The sequence below is a fragment of the Cyprinodon variegatus genome, unplaced genomic scaffold (genome assembly GCF_000732505.1).
Source record: "Cyprinodon variegatus isolate N-32 unplaced genomic scaffold, C_variegatus-1.0 Scaffold364, whole genome shotgun sequence".
In the NCBI taxonomy this organism is placed as follows: Eukaryota; Metazoa; Chordata; class Actinopteri; order Cyprinodontiformes; family Cyprinodontidae; genus Cyprinodon; species Cyprinodon variegatus.
The window spans coordinates 299,314-316,316 of NW_015150817.1; the positions used below are offsets into that span (position 1 = coordinate 299,314).

Below are 17,003 nucleotides of genomic sequence, written 5' to 3' on the forward strand. Positions count from 1 at the left end.
ATATAAATGTTTGACAGATCAGATTTATTTGATATAAATTAAATTGAATAGAACAGTAAAATGTAATCACCAAACACCAAGTTTCAAAAGAGGATGTGTAAAACATAAAAGTATTTATTTCCAAACTCACATAAAGCTCATAAATAAAAGGCTCCTTGTGTATTTTCAATTTTGTACAACTTTCTAATTTAAAAACCAAAGGCTTGAATTTGCTTTTAATAATTTTATCTTGTGACTTATCCCAAGTCTTAAGGGAGGTTGTTGCATATGATCTAATTCAAAAAGGGTTTGACTTTTAAATGTTAATCATGTGAGAAGAAGTAGAGATAGGGAATGAGTTAAAATACCTCTCTGTTCACCTGGACAATATATTTTACTGAAGACGCGGTAAAGCCGGCTACAAGAAGGGAAAGAGTGAGCATACTGCTGAGCTGAGGGCAGCTTAGATCCTTCAGTGCAGCCCAAAATAGATATATAGGTATAGCTTGCTGGTTCTGTGATAGGGACTCATCTAGAGGCTTAAAAAAAATCCCATAATAAAGACCATTATGCCAACCACCAGCATCCCCTTAAACAGAGTGCCGTACAACAACAAAGTGCCTTCACTTTAATAGAAGTAACAACTACACCTAATATCCTCTCGGAGTGTTTTTAAATAGAACTTATTGGAATTGAATCAAATAACTCACACTCACAAACTCTCACACATATAAGGTTTCCTCTGATTGACCAAATTTGATTACTCTGTAGTGCAATAACATCAACTTTTTAAACTAAAGGTGAAAAGTAGCAAATGTTCTAATTGATTTAATGACTTTTTTAAGACTGTCTGGCGACAAGTTTGTTCTCAATAACATTAAAACAAGGTAAGAGAAAAAATAAGATAATTATATGATTGGAATACTGTGTTGTTAAATCGAAGCCCTTAAGGTTTCTGTCCATTTTTACATGTATTGATATTTATTAGGTCTGAGTTATGAAGTTCATATACAATCGTTATTTTAAACAGGACCCCTTCTAGTCTTGTGTGAGAGAAACCTCTTGTTTTACTGAAACCATTCGAACTGACAGTGTTTCATGTCAGTGCAACAGCCCAGCATGGAAAGATATGCAGTAAACAAAAAGTCTTTTTGTAGTAAAATGTTTTGGCATATTGAAAAAATATGTTGGATTTTCTACATAAATGGCAAAATGACTGAAAAGATGGACAGTTATTCCTCATCATCTTCATCATCTTCGTCATCTTCATCGCCGTCTTCATCTTCATCGTCGTCATCATCGTCGTCAACACCGTCATCATCGTCGTCATCATCGTTGTCATCATCGTCCTCATCACCGTCATCATCATCTTCGTCGTCATCATCGTCGTCATCTTCATCATCGTCATCCTCATCTTCATCGTCATCATCATCGGGATCAATTTTTCCTGACAGAACGTCCTCAATCCACTGTTCCAATTCATCAGCTGTGGGCATGTCATCCTGATCATCCATCTCCATCCATACGCTGTCAGCCTGCCAAAATTACAAACATTACCAGTATATTAATCCAGCTTTCTTGGTTTAACTGATTAAGAAAAAAAATATGTTGATTAACTTAGAGTCACCGTATTTATTTATCCAATTTATTTTTTATCTAGACAAGTTTTTTTTCATTTCCCTGTTTTCTTATTTGTTACCTTTTTTTTTGTAACCGCTACAGAGTATCCAATCGCGGTCGATTCATTGAATCATAAGCACATTAGGTTTTTGTAAAGCTTGGTACAAGCGGTGTACAAGTCCTTTTTCTAATGTCATCAACATACATGTGTTACTGCATGGCTGATGGGGTATGTAATAAGTGCTGCTGCAGCATTTTAACCAAAACAATTACTGTTCCTCTATTAAACACAATTTAAGGAGAAGGAACTGTCTTGGACTGTTTGTCTCTATGAGCTGGCCAAGTCAGGGTGGAAATCAGCTGTGCATATGCATTAAACAACTAAAATGGCCCAGAAGGACCAACTTTGCATGCCCTAAATCAGGCAATTGACAGTTAACCTACATCGAGGAGACAGTGGCGTTGGATGTAGGAGTTTGCCCTGAAATCGAAGGGTTGACGGTTCAAGCCCCGACTACGACTTTCAGTGTCGTTGGGCAAGACACTTCACCTGCATTATCTACTGATGGTGGTCAGAGGGCCCGGTGGCGCCAGTGTACGGCAGTGAGCCCCATTGTGGCTACAATGTAGCTTGCCACAATCAGTATGTGTGTGAATGGGTGAATGAATGTAGTGTAAAGTGCTTTGGTCAAGTCTCCTAACTTGAATAAAGGCGCTATATAAGTACATGTACCATTTACCATCTAATCGTCATTACTAATCTAAAATTCTTGAGAAAATTGTTGCTAATCAGGTGTATGACCACTTAAACCATAATGACCTTTTTGAAGAATTTCAGTCTACTCTTAGAGATGACTTCTACTCTAAAACAGCACTGAGGAAATAGGTTTTTTCATGGCCTCAGATAATAGAATTGTGTCTTTCCATTTCCTGTTAGATCTTATTCCTGCATTACCACAGGGATGGGTGCTAGGTACAATTCTTTTTACTGTCTTACCAACTTGTAGAATTATCGGACAACTTGCAATTCATTTCCACTCTTACACCAACAATGATGTGGTATATTTGCCCTTAAACCCTGGAAAATCTAACATGTTGGATAGATATAGACATCTCTCAAAGATATTAAAACCTTATAGACTTTACATTTTCAGCTTTTAAATTCAGACTGACCAGAACTTATCGTGTTTGGACTGAGGTCTTCAAAAAGTGAACTGCTTATTTACTTATTTTATCTAGATTGCATTAAATTGGCTTCTGATAAATATGTAAAAAGCCTTGATGTTATTTTCGATGTAGACTTGTCACTTGACTTCCTTATTGAACAGGTTTGTATACTTTTTGCCTTTCTTCTAAGGAATATTGCCAAGATTGTAAATATTTTGTCCAGGAGTTTAAGGGCCAGGAAACCTTTTTGATCCTTGAACACAAACCCTCCTAATTCTCGCATTTCCATGGTGTCGATCGCACAAAATTATACAAGTGTCACCAATGTGATCAGTTTGACTTTTGCACACTTTATAGGAAAAACCTCCGGTACACTTAACTTCAGTGATCATTGAGGAAAGGAAAGTGATTGTGACAAAACATTTATATATTGTGCAAATTTTAAGTCAAGTATTGAGTTGATTTATAGATTATTTCTTTTTATTGATGTGATTGGTCTAGAGCTATGGCTCAGTAGCACAGGCATATATATTACTGTGGGGTTAAGGCCTACAGAGGGGCCAGTCTATGGTTAAAGATTGATGTGTAGTGAATTTGAATGTCAGTTAATATGTAGCTTCAATTCCCAACCTAACCATCCGCATTTCCAGTTTCTCCTTTCTCCAAAATGAAAGTGAAAAGTGACGTCTGCAACTTCTATAAATTGAGCCCCCGGTCTGAAACCAAGAAAGGCCCTTTGGGATGTGGTTACACTAAAGATTCTAATAATATATATGTTGTCAACTATTTGAATCCCTTGTGTGATACTTTGACACCAGTGTGGATCAAAATCTGTTTTCACTTCTTGAATAATCTAAGACACAAAAAAAGCCCAGTTTAAAAAAAAAGCCAAGGGGAAACTACGAACATGGACATTCACAGTGGAACAGATTCAAGCTTGTGTGAACTAGTAACAAACTCTTACATCCTTTACATCGACGACACCAATCTGAGGAGACGAAAGATCAATACTGAATGTTCTCTCCCAGTATGGAACCAGCTGAAAGTGTGAAACAGAAAGCAGAAAGAGCCCAGTAATACTTTGTATCCTATTACAAAAATTAGTTCTTGGAGAAAAATTAAATCTAGGAAAAAAAGTCAAGATAAAGTTCTATTTTTATACCAGGGGGAAATTGTCTGGGTCAATCCAAATAATGCTGAGGTTGGGGTCATCAGTGTTGTCGCGGGCTACTTCCTTCAGGATTTCAAGAAATTCAAAACCATCTAAAAGAAGTTGACATGGATTTATCAGATCTCTTCATGTTATACTTATAGGTGTAAATAAATTATTTTTAAAAACACCTAAACCTAAAAACCAACCTGGATCATCCTCCTCAGCAAAAGCCACAATGTGCTCTCCATTAATATCATCTTCCTGTGATCACAAAAAGGTTGACAAAAGACCATGTTTCATAGTCACAAGATAGGTAAAGCATGTTAGCTGTAAGTAACAAACATATTGAGGTGTTTTATCAATCCTACCCAGATCTCATACATGCTGTGAGGTAGAAGCTTCCTCAAAGTGGGTCTAAAACAAAAAAAACAAAAAATTGAGGACCTCACCTTTTCCTGTAATCATTTCTTAAATAGGTTAATATCTAACACCTTAATGCAATTGCATTATTGGTATAGTTAATTTTACATGACTTGAATTGTGCAATAATGTGATCCCTCAGAACCCCACCTGTCATGCTGTTCGATGTATTCAACAAGCTCAGACTCAATGTAAGGCTTTCCTGGAATGGTGACAGGATCCTCCATGAATGGTTCATAGAAATCCACTTCATTGACCTTTAGTTTTAGCTTTTTGGCAATCTGGAAAAGAAAAATAAATTCAGTCTGCAAAAATCTGTCGGGCTCTCTTTTTGGCATCACGACAATCATCTTACTGATGTAAAATAATGTCATTGCCTAGACATTAAGTAAATTCTATATTTAGTATATTTTAACTATATTTATTTAAAACAACCTTATCAGCACCAAAAACCTTGAGAGTATTTCTTATAACTCTGATTTATCGGTGAAACCTATGCCTAGTTTTTGCTAATGCTTGGTTCTACTGCAGGCTGCTCTCATTTCTATTCCATGTCCCATGTTAGCGTTAGCTGCAAGTAATCTGGGGTTTGGCAATACAGCTGACTTTGAACTGTCTAATACAGTTTCCCTGGCTGGTATTTATTTAAAAAGTCCTGGCAAACCACCCTGACATAAAAATTCCCAATTGGCTAACTATTCTTCCTTTTTGTACAATTTGTAAATTAGATAGAATACCTCATTGTGAATGTATTGTATTACATTATCTTTTCTTAAACGTTTTTCAATTTTGAATTGTCTAAAATACCTTTGACCATGATACAAAAACACATCATTCAGTGCACAAATGAGGCATTTTAAATGTAAACCTTGGGGTCAAATGTTGCGAAGAATTTAACAAAAGGGTGAAACTCTTCAGCTGCATCGTCGTACTCTATAAAATCTGAAACAAAGAGAGGAAATACAAGTTATTACAATTTAAGTTATAAATAGGGATGCACAGATATCCATACTGGGCTTAATTCAACAGGCGTGTAAACACTTGTATTAGTAAATCAGCTTTGAAATAAATGGACCTGATTCTAGAATTATTTTCCATCTTACAACCAGTATTAATTTGCACACTGATATTTTAGCCAGTAAGGGGTGGTAATAATATCCTAAAATGAGGGCAAGCCCCGGGAAGACACAAAAGCAATGGTAACAATGGTAGTTGCAGTAGCATTTTAAGTATCAGTAGCAGCGATGGCGGCACCAGCTCACATATGAACTGTTGAGAAAACCTCATATCATGTCACAGACTCTGCATCATACTGACAACTCCAAAACAAAATCCTGCATAATGCACCATTATATATTTTATGCTCCGAACTTCCATATCAATGTGGTTTCTTTCCACCATAATTTTTCTTCAAAACTGTTTACATTTGATCACTGCTGCACTTTAAGAAATGGAAATGTCATGAAAGCTGTATATACTCTGTGTTAAAAAATGACAATAAAAGTTGTCTAAGTCAGCTTCACTCAATGACCAGTCATCACTTTAACAGTTCAGTCAGTCCTCTCAGATTGAGACAGGAACAAGCCTATGCACCACAAATGGGAGAGTCGGCGGTAGCCGTCCAAAGTTTCCATATGCAGCAGCCCGCGTGAAGAGGCAGGAGTCTGAGCCAGGTCAGGCAAACAGGTCTAAACAAGATGATTCCGAGATCAAGGAGTCCACAACCCGGCCAGAGGTTCTGATCCGAAACAGAAACAGAGAGGTTCCAGGAATCCACAGAGCGTTTTGGGCAGGTTCAGGGTTCCATTAGTTCAGCAGAAAGGTCAGGCAGACAAGCTCAGTTTGAAACAGGCGGGCTCAGGAGTTGAGAGGCAGAAACATTACATGACATCAGGAAAACTTCAGAACTTTAAGTATCCAGACTGTTGAGGGGAAATGTCAGTTGTGTGGAGGTATTTTTTTGCATGAACAGGTGCCAAAAGAAGCAGCCCCTGCAGAGCAATTCCCCTGTTTAGCTTAACATCCAGACTGGTTTGTCGATCAAGAGAACCGCAAGTTCGTACTATTCAGCAAAGTTATTAACACAAGCAAAAAAAAAAAGCATCCAATCTGTGCTGGATCCAAGGTAAAAATCAATCTTCGTCTACTGAACATATCAGGAAATATGATAAGAACTCTTTGTTATAACTTAGCTTTTAATTTATTTAATATTCCAATCAGTACAACGTGTTGGTGAATGCTAGAATCTCAATATTGTACAAGTACTTTGGTTGGAAAAATCTAGTATCAGTGCAGAAAAAAAAAAAAAATTTCAGATCATTTCTAATTGATGAAGTATTGAACTTACGGGGAGATCTTTCACTTTTAAAGTAGCCAACCAGTTTGATGACATCATCCATGTTATAGAAACCCTTCAGCTCTCGGTCGTTGTCAATGATCTCAACAGGGTCTTCAATCACCTAACAGGAGACAAAAAATCAGAAGCATCTCTTGCAGTTTCTAATTATTATTGGTCCATCTTTTGCAAATATGTGATTAGCCACAGTTCTGGGTGGCTCTCCACCAACATTACTTACATCATATAGGAACTCAACGATGGTGTCTGCAGCCAGCTCTCCATCGTACTCTATTATCTCATTGTCCGCAAAGATATAGATGCTTTCAACTTCATCTAGACCTGGTGAGAAAAGGAAGTTTTATCTGCAAAAAAAATTACATATTAAAGATTCATATACAAGACTACACAATTTTTTGTTTACACAGCAAATAAAGTTCTTAATGTGATCTAGCCCTTCCTCATAGCTCTCAGTGTCCTCTTCTCTTTTGCTCAACTCACTGAACTGCTGATTTAGGGCAGGGAAATATTTATTTTCTATGGCTGTACTTTGCTTTTATTTCTTAGAAACTTTATTGCTCTGCTAATTCAACATTTTTCTATAGTTTTTGCCATGGAAAGATCAAAATATAACCCTTCCCTAGGTTTCACATAGGGACATGATATCATGACTTTAAAATCTCCTGGAATTTTGAAGAGTTCATAATGCTATGATTAGAGATTCTTTTTTTTAAAAAAGGCAACCCCCAGAGCACCACATATCCTTGATAATGTTTTTAACTGCAGTAAGGGGATTCCTAAGTTTTCCTAGAGATTTTGTAAAAAGAGAATTTAAGAGAAGTTATGTGTGTTTTAGTTTATTCTGGAATTAAGGATTTTTTTCTGTTAGCTATTTGTAGAGAAACCAGTCACTTCGTCACACAATAATCAATACCCTCTAAACATTGTTGCTGACATTGTAAACAAACAGCTAATTTTTTTTCCACCAACCATCAAACATGGTTGTTGGACAGTTTCAAATGCAACTTTTATTTTAGCTTGAGTTTTCCAGAACTGCCGTTTTGTTTGGCATGCTTTAAACTATGGCTGAAACAATTAATCGGATTAGTCATGATTAATTGATTATTAAAATATTCGTTAACTAATTTAGTAATCAAATAATCATTAACTGGAGTATAGAGACTGTAAAATACACCTTTAGCTGACAGAGCAGCCCATTTGGAGCAGTAATTAATTATATCAAAATTGCAAAAATATGTTAACATTTTTCATTTATGTTAAAAGAATAATTGTGTCTGTCAATTTCCGGCACTCTTTAAGTGGAAATGTTGTAGTTTCACCTGGTTTAATTTCATAAAGAATCTTTAAGGATTATATCCGATTATAAATCAATGTATCAACAAAATAATCAACATATTAAGTGATTTGCAAAATGATCGTTAGTTGCAGCCCTACTTTAAAACCCTAAAACTATCATTGCAACAAAAAACATTATACAACATTACATTTCTTTAAATGCACCCCAGCCCAAAACCAAATATATGAATTAGCTTTTTTGCTGAGGAACAAAAACAGTGTTTGGACTTTTCTACTCCTTGCTCACTCTATTTAATTTATTTTATTTTTTTTGTAAATATGGGTCACATTAGCTGACTGACAGTGTCTTATACTTTTTAAACACTTGAGGTCGCTGCTTGTTCATAAAACATTTGGGGTTACCTGCATATCACCTTTTACAGAATTGTAAAAAATAAAAACTTGCCAATATTCTGTTAAATTTGGTTTTAAGTGTTTATATTTGTATTTAATTAAGCAAGAGTATGTGCTGTATGAACTGTCAAAACTATTCATATCCTTTGATGTTTTTCACATTTTGAACATCCTGCTCATGTCTTTATTGTATATCTTCAATCTTTAATAGAAAAACAAATCTAGATCTATCTTTGTTGCAGGATGTTAATACGTCTTTAAAGTGTGACAGGCAAAATGCATATAACCAACCGTTTACTTTTCTTTGGCAGGACCTGATTCTGTGTTTTAATGGTGCTGGTCTGCTTTGTCAATTAGGTTGAGTAAGAGAAGTTGATCAATCTGCCTCAGATCTTAAAAGCTGACTGAAGACTTCTATAAGATCTCTCTTGACACCACTGGAGTATTTCTTAAAACTGTCTTAGTTTGCAAGCATATCTTAGGTAGCCAAGTCTGGCTTATTTCGTTGTCATCTGGGTTTCATAAAGCCGATTCTCAGAGTTTTAATTTGGTTACCACTGCAACTTATGCACAGAGCTTGGCCTGATTGGGATCAGGTTTAGAGCTGATTAGAGCTCTTTCCGAACAGCTCAAATTGTATTTCCTACCGCTTGTCCCTGGCTCCTATTAGTTCTGTAACTGTGAGGTCGCCAGTAAGAATATTATCCAGGGCAGAAAAGGAACTCTTTACTGCTGTGCTGAATCCAGGCAGCCTATAAGCCTAAAGGCCGCAAATGTTTGAAGGGCATATAGACAATGCCACTCCTTCACATCCCCGCATCGTTGAACCCTCATGAACTCCATCCCTCCTCAGCCCATTTATTTTTCTGCACATAATCTTGACTCCGGGAATATATTAACATCTAACCTAGATCTACATTATTAAGCAGAACTACATTCAATGCAGTGGTCTTCTTTTCTCCATGTGAGTCTGTTCAGGTTAAAATGTTTTTAGACTTTTTCTGTCAGCAAAGATTAATTATAAAATATAATTGAACAAAACCTAATCTATTCAATAATTATGCAGAACATAACTTTTCAATGGCTTCAGTGTCAGTCTGCATTCAAACCACTATGCCCCACAATGAAGGTAGGGAAACTTGCCGGTCAACCAATGGAGAAAGCTGACATAGCTGATATGATGATCAATCTGATCTTGTATCGGTTTAATAAAATGATCTGGACAGTTTGCCTTCAGCAAGCATGAAGAAGTTTCTCAAAGAAAACACCATTTATGATGCTTTGCTAGTGTCAGGACTAAGCTCAAATGTGCAACAGCCAATGGGTAACTTCTAGAAATTCTGCTACTGACCAGAGTTGTTTGATGGAGCACTCAAGATAACAGCTGTACAGTTTTCTGAAACTGAAAATCCTGGGGATTCCCTGGGATTCCTGAACTTATTTCAAGTACTGACCCATCCCTTATTCTGAAAGAGGGCCCTGCAGACTGAGGGAGGCTTACCAGTCCCTGTTCCACGGGCACACCAACTGACCCAAAGATGATGCTTTAACAAATTTTTAAAGATTTTCGTCTCAAGGGACGAAAATTCTCTCTCTTCTTCACCCCAGTCCTTTGGCAAGAGCAAGGCAAGGCAAATTTATTTGTATAGCACAATTCAGTACAAAGACAATGCAAAGTGCTATACATGATTAAAATACAAGAAGATAAAACAGAATCAAAGCAAGTAGGAAAAAATAAAAAATAAATAAAATAAAATAAAAAATGCAGAAACAAAAAAAGAATATTAAAAACAGTTGGATTAAAGAAAACATGTTTTTGTTGAACTGTTTAACTAGAATAGTCGAAGGCAATCCTAAACAAATGTGTTTTTAGTCTTGATTTAAAGGAAATCAGGCTTTCCGCACTTTTACAGTTTTATGGAAGTTTGTTCCAGATAAGTGGAGCATAGAAACTAAATGCTGCTTCTCCATGTTTAGTTCTTTGCTCCCCATCTTCTTCTCTTTTGATATCTGTGTTATGTGTTGTGAGTCATTTACTAGAAAAGAAATTATTTCTTTAACATTCTTTAATGTAGTGATATGAACTAACAAACAGAAGTGGGTTAATCTTTAAAGCAGGAAATAAGAGGAATTACAGTAAGAGACATTGTTTTCATGTTTTAGTTGGATGTTTCTACCAACAGGACTAGGAAGGTTTGATCTGGTGCTGCTAAATGTTTGTTTCAAAAAATTAAAAAGAAAACTTTTAGGGGAAGCAAAATATCCTTTTGGGATTTTTTGCGTTTTTATATTTTTTCAGTGTTGAAGGAAATTGTGGTTTAAAGCCATAGCTGTCAGACCGTGCTTTATATTTAAAAGCACATGATGTCACTGTTGGTCCATGAGCCTTCTGGGTGTCCATTTCTCCTTTTATAGGAACTCTAAAAGATAAGAAGGATCAACATCTGGGACTTAATTACATCTTAATTACATTGTTTGTAATATTTTTTTCTTTATTTTATGGAGCAATAGGATGAACAATATAACCCATCTGTCAAAAGTATATATACCCTTTGATGTGTTTCACATTTTGGCACGTTACCACCGCACATTTCTCTCCATTTTATAGCCAGTTTTTCATAGAAAGGAAAGTAATGTTGAAGGAAAGTAATAAATGTTTAAGGTGTGGTAGGCAAATGTTATCCAACAACCCTTTACATTTGTACCCTTTAATCATATTTAGTTATACTAAATACCATAAAAATCACCTGATTAGTAAATACAGTCGATCCATCTGCAATTTAATGTCACTTTAAGTAACATTAAACTAAACCAACTGTTCTTTAGGTGGCCTTGAAATTTGTCAGAGAAAAGCAAATACGAAAGAAGAGCAGCCAAGGTCCCCTACAACTTTGGGAAATCTGCAGATATCCATCGCAAAGGTAGGAAAACATATTTTTTAGTACTATTAGCTTTTGATGGATGAGTTACAATATTTAAAAAAAATGATATAAGAGGTCCTCTCTGCATTTCGCCACAAATCATGCAAGAGACACTAGAAAGATGTAAAAGAAGGTCTTCTGGTATGTAAGAGGATTTTTTATGGTTTTAAAAATAAGATCCTCAACACATAATTTCCACCACCAAGTACTGTATAGTGGCAGCATTACTTTACAAGACATTTTCAAGACAATTTACATACCTCATGTTTAAGATTTTTATAAGCAGTCTTCCTAAAATTCATACCTAGCTTCTTGGCAACAGCAGATGCCTTCTTCTCATCCACCAGGCCGAATCCGATCTCTTCATCTTCAAACCCATCCAGAACTTGAGCTGCAAGCTAGACGAAGGGATAGTGGCACAAAAACAGGTGGGCGAAATCCAGAATCAGACCAATGTACTTTATCCAAAAAAAGCTGATTCAACCAACTCAATTTTTGCAGAATTTAAACGTTTAAGGTATCTTGATGTAGACATTGCAGCATTGGAAGATGAATATACAACATAAGGCACAACAAGCCCAGCAAAAGCTTAACTGTATCAAGACATACTGTGCCAACATGCCTTATTTTGCTATTCGCAGACTGTCTTTAAAAGCATTTCTTATGGTCATTCAAACTCATCCATTCTTTTGGTACAAATCTGATTACTGTTCAATAGACTTAATAGAGTCATCACCATGAATCCATTCCATCAATTTTTGTTTTAAAGATACCCAGGCACTCATTTCCCTTTTGTGAACAGTGAAAAAAAAACAACACATAGTTGCAACTCTCAGTTAAAGTGTTTTACAGGTCAGCATAGCTTCTGGCTAGGCTGCTGTTCTACAAACAAAATGCCTACTTTTTTACTGAAACATAATATAACCTGCCTGATTCTGTACCAGGTTCAAATAATGAGCAGGACAAATTCCTGGAGTCTTCTGACAAACTGCCAACCTTCTAGTAATGTGACACCAGGCCTGTCACTGAGCCTGTATTTGCCAGAAAGCAAAGCTGCATATTCATTTTGATTATGTAGGAACGTGCTTTCTCTGCATCTGCTGCTTGGTCAAATCCTGGAGGCAGATTTGGATCTACAGTCATGTCTATTTTTTGTGATCTTAATGCTTGGCCGTTAATTACCTGGCTCAAGCCAAAAAGGGTTGTGGTCTTGTTGCTGATGATTGTTAATCTTTGAAACCTTGCCTCTGTCAATGTTTGCAAACTTGCTTTATCATGTACTTTTATCTTTTTCATCATCTGTTTTCTGTTTGGATGTTGCCCAAAAGATCCTCAAAAGATAGGTTTACCTATCTACTATCTACTACTCGACAAATTTTTTTTTTACATTATTATTATTGTTTTTTCCGATGATTGCCCCCTCTTTGAGCTCCACTCCCCATTTACTGAACCATAAACATGCTTTCTCTCACTCTAATTCTTTGAGATTTGTTTCAGTTGTGGTATAGACTGCCTCTTAACCTTTTCTAAAGATCCATCTCTCGGAAGTCCAGCTAATGGTTGGAGCATACTGCTATGGTCTGTGGGCTCGACAATGCCCACATTGTGTATAAATATTTATAGAAATATATGTATATAAAGATTTATAGAAATCTAGGAAGGCATTGTTAATACCCTCCGGATCCTGTAATATATTAACAATTGAGTCTGTAAATGCAAATATAGTCGTTTTTTTCTTTGTTTATTGTCCTGAGAAACTAACGTTACGTTTCCCCACTTTAAAACAAAACAAACATGGTCGCTCACCCTGCTGATCAGCTCTCTTCACTGCCATCGAAGGCTCCAGCGTGTTTTCTTTTCAGGTGCTGCATCATAACAGTGGTGCTCCCGCGCCATGTTAATTTGTTTTTAGAAAAGTTGCATGTTACGACTTTTTTCGCTTTACAAAGCGCAGGCTATTTTAATTATTGTGATCAATTTGCGCCTTCAATCTCAGCGCATGCGCGCTTCATTTGCAGTCTGGACGCTGAGGGTAAACATCCTCTGACTGCAGCGCTGAGAGGGACTCCTGCGGGAGCGGGGTTGGGATGGGGGAGGCGCCCCACGGCAATGACGACGTGTCTACAGCTGAAGTTCAGGAAGCATTAAAAAGCATGCCAAATAATAAAGCGCCAGGTCCAGACGGGTTCCCCACTGAGTTCTATAAAGAGTTCTGGGACATTCTGGCCCCAACGTTCCATAGAATGCTACAGGAAACTCAAGATAATGGCAAATTTCCAGTTAATATGAATTCTGCCACCATTAGTCTCCTGCTTAAGCCAGGCAAAGATCCTATGTTTCCGACCAGCTATTGTCCCATATCCTTAATTAATGTGGATATTAAGATAATCTGTAAAGCTTTAGCAAAACGATTAGATAAAGTCACTCCTCTCATAATCCACCTAGATTAAACTGGTTTCATTAATGGAAGGCAGTCAGCTGCTAACACACACAGACTGCTTAATTTAATACATTTTTCCTGCAGTAAAAATCTTAAATCCTATATATTGGCTTTAGATGCAGAAAAAGCATTTGATAGCGTAAACTGGAAATTTTTATGTGCTACTCTACATTAATTTGGCTTTGGCAATTCCTTTATAAATTGGTAAAAAATATTATACAGCTTCCCAACAGCCTGTGTCAGGACAAATAATCAAACATCTTCCAGCTTTTGTCTCCAGAGGGGCACCAGGCAGGGATGCCCGCTCTCCCCCTCACTTTTTGCTATTTTCTTTGAGCCTCTAACTGCTACAATCAGACAAACTAATGTGGTTAAAGGTATAAAAGGCATGAAAATAGAGCATAAAATTAGTCTTTATGCAGATGATGTATTACTTTATCCCCAGCACTCAAACACTTGCCTCTCTCAAGTGATTAGATTACTAGAATCTTTCTTAAGAGTCTCAGAATACTCTATAAATTGGTCTAAATCTATAGTACTACCAATTAATTGCTCTCCACAGAATCCCACAGGTCTACAATTGCAATCAGGAATTATCAAATATTTGGGAAGTACTGTGTCATCTAAATTGGCTGAGTTACCAAAACTCAACCACACCCCTCTTTAAAATAAATAAAATAGAAGAGGACCTAGAGAGATGGAAATCGCTTTCAATCTCCCTTATAGGTAGAGAAGCCTCAATTAAAATGACGGTCTTACCCAGAATTAACTACCTATTTAATGATCCCAAATAAACCATCATCTGACTGCTTTAAATCTCTATATTCTTCCATCTCTAAATTGCTTTGGAAGGACAAACCCCCTTGTATCAGCCTAAAGACACTACAGAAAACTAAAGACAGAAGGGGACTAGATTTACCTTACATCCCAAACTACTGTTTAGCAAAAAGATTACAGTACATCTCAAAATGGATAAAACCTTAGATGAGCCCAGGATAGACACAGAACAGGAAATATGCAGTAATATCATAACTTCAGATTTGCCGTTTATTAGGTCTAATATCAAGCGGCACTCATGTTTTAAAAATATTAACATCAGCTCATCCCTGACAGCATGGTGGGAATTTCTTAAAATAACGAAGTCATCACTTATCCTGTGCAGTCATACACCCAGGAATAACCCTGACATTCTACTAAAAAGTAATATGATAAACTTTCCATACTGGAAGAATAAAGGTATTACATATCTGGGTCATTTATTTAAAGGTACAGAGTTTATCACATTTGCTAGATTAAATTTTCAATATGGCATTAACAAAAATAAATTCTTAATATATGAGCAAATTAAAGCTATAATTAGAAATAAATTTAAGCATATTGATGGAGGTTTACAAATTCCAACTAATATATCAGAGTTTCTAGATTTAAACCATCCTGAACTACTGTCTAAATTATACAGGACACTGACTAAACTGGATGATACAATATCTCTTCCTATTACTAAATGGGAGGAGGATTTATCAGTCAGCTTTCAACAAAACATCTGGGCTCAGATAAGTCTTAGAACTTTTAACATGACTAGAAACCCCAATTTACAATAAATACATTACAAAATCCTCCACAGAGTGCACTATACAATTCAAAGATTTTTCAAGATGTCCACATCTGTCCACAGTGCACAGGCAATCATCTTGATAATTATATTCACGCGTTATGGTTATGCAAGCTGGTTCAGAGGTTCTGGGTACAGGTCTGTAAGGACCTATCACTGTGCCCGGGTTGTAAAATCTCACTTTCTCCTTCAGTTTGCTTGCTGGGTGACTTTGAGGGAAGCTCTATGGAAAAAAAATCAGTTTGCATGGCTTTCACTGCGTTATGCAAAGAAAACTATCCTCATGAATTGGAAAAGTAAGGATAAACTCAGCATCAATCAGTACAGAGATCTGTTGTTGGATCATAATAATCTTGAGACAGCATCTGCATCCCCATCAGACCGATCTCTCTGGGCTCCTTTGATCGGCTCCATCACTTAGTGTAGTGGGGGGCTGTGGGGCGCGTCCTACGGGGTGCAGGGGATGGTTCGGGGATTGTTGGGTCCTGGAGGGCTCGGGGGGGTGCCCGGATTGGGGTGCCTGGCGGGCCTCGCCCTGGGGTCTATTGCCCCCATCGGGGCGGGCCTGGGACACCTCCGGGGGTCCTTCGGCAGCCGCATGTGGTGCTCTTGGGGGGTTGTGTGGTGGCGGAAGTGGGCTACTGGCCTGGTAGCTGTGCTGCTGCTGGGTGGGTCCGGGGTGGGTCCAGGTTTCTGGGAACCCTGGGGCACGTTGCCCTCTGGAGGGGGCCCCGTGTTCTGTGGGGAGTGCTGCTTGGGGTCTGGGCTGGTGTACGCCCGGCTGTCTGGCCCTGCCGCGGCCTCTGGTCTGCTGGGGTGCCTCAGGGCCTGTTGGGCTGGGGGGGCATGGACATTAACACCTCTGGCAGATGCATACCCCTTCAGGGGTTTGTACTCTGCTAGTGGGGGAAGGGGAGGGAGGGGGTGTGGGAATGATCTAGGCCTGGATGTCTTTTGTCGCTTGTGTGTCAGTGGGGGAGCTGGCTCCCTGGGAGTGCAGTAAGCACCCCAGTCCTTTGCTCCCCATCCTCGAAATCCTCCCTCTGCCTGCTCCATCACACTGCCACACATGTAGGTTTTTGGAGAGGGGGTTGTTACTGGAGGGCCCCACCTTCTGATGACGTCCCCCACCCCAATTTTATTTTGCATTTTAGACACTTCCATCTAAACATTTTCACAACACACATCTATGTAGGGCATTTTCTGGGGGGTGGGGGTCAAGGGCACTGGGGGGCTTATTTTACGGGCCTCACCAAGGTTGGCTCCCCCCATCCCCTCTCGCATTTAGACATTGTGGGTTCTGGGTTGTTGAATGGGGGGGTGCACTGGCACCACCGCCTATCTCCCAGAGGGGGGTGGACTGTGCTGAACACCCCCTTTTGGTACTCCCAGTTTTAATTACATCTGAGAGCAACACATAACAACACCACATTTGAGCAGGCGCAGGGAGGATTGGGGTCTTCTCACACCCCTGTTCTCCGGCTGCCACCTGGAGTCTGGGGCTTGGAGGAAGAGCAAGCCGCCTGGTCTGTGGTCTTGACGGGGGGCGGCTGCAGGGCCTGGGTGGCCTGACGGGGGTGGGGCTATCACTTCTGCTCTCTCCAAAGAAGGTCGGAAGGAGGGGCGTGTAGTGGCTGTTTGAAGTA

At 38.3% G+C, this 17,003-nt stretch overlaps 2 protein-coding genes across 2 annotated transcripts in view; both read right to left on the reverse strand.

Moving 5' to 3' along the window:
* Nucleotides 1-96: 96 nt before the first annotated feature.
* Nucleotides 97-11,722, reverse strand: LOC107092066 (calsequestrin-1-like). The gene is made up of 10 exons (XM_015386346.1): nt 11,610-11,722; nt 6,916-7,016; nt 6,687-6,798; nt 5,208-5,281; nt 4,490-4,620; nt 4,288-4,333; nt 4,126-4,180; nt 3,929-4,029; nt 3,731-3,805; nt 97-1,514 (listed from the first exon to the last, which is right to left on the reverse strand). The coding sequence occupies exons 3-10, from the start codon at nt 6,736-6,738 to the stop codon at nt 1,212-1,214; spliced, it is 837 nt and encodes a 278-aa protein (XP_015241832.1). The 5' UTR covers nt 6,739-6,798; nt 6,916-7,016; nt 11,610-11,722; the 3' UTR covers nt 97-1,211.
* Nucleotides 11,723-15,804: 4,082 nt separating this feature from the next.
* LOC107092044 (proline-rich protein HaeIII subfamily 1-like) overlaps nt 15,805-17,003 on the reverse strand; it is a 2,341-nt gene continuing 1,142 nt past the window's right edge. Inside the window, exons 3-4 of the mRNA XM_015386320.1 lie at nt 16,827-16,991; nt 15,805-16,256 (exon numbers count right to left, since the gene is read on the reverse strand). Of these exons, the coding sequence (XP_015241806.1) occupies nt 15,805-16,256; nt 16,827-16,991 (617 nt within the window). The remainder of the gene's footprint in view (nt 16,257-16,826; nt 16,992-17,003) is intronic.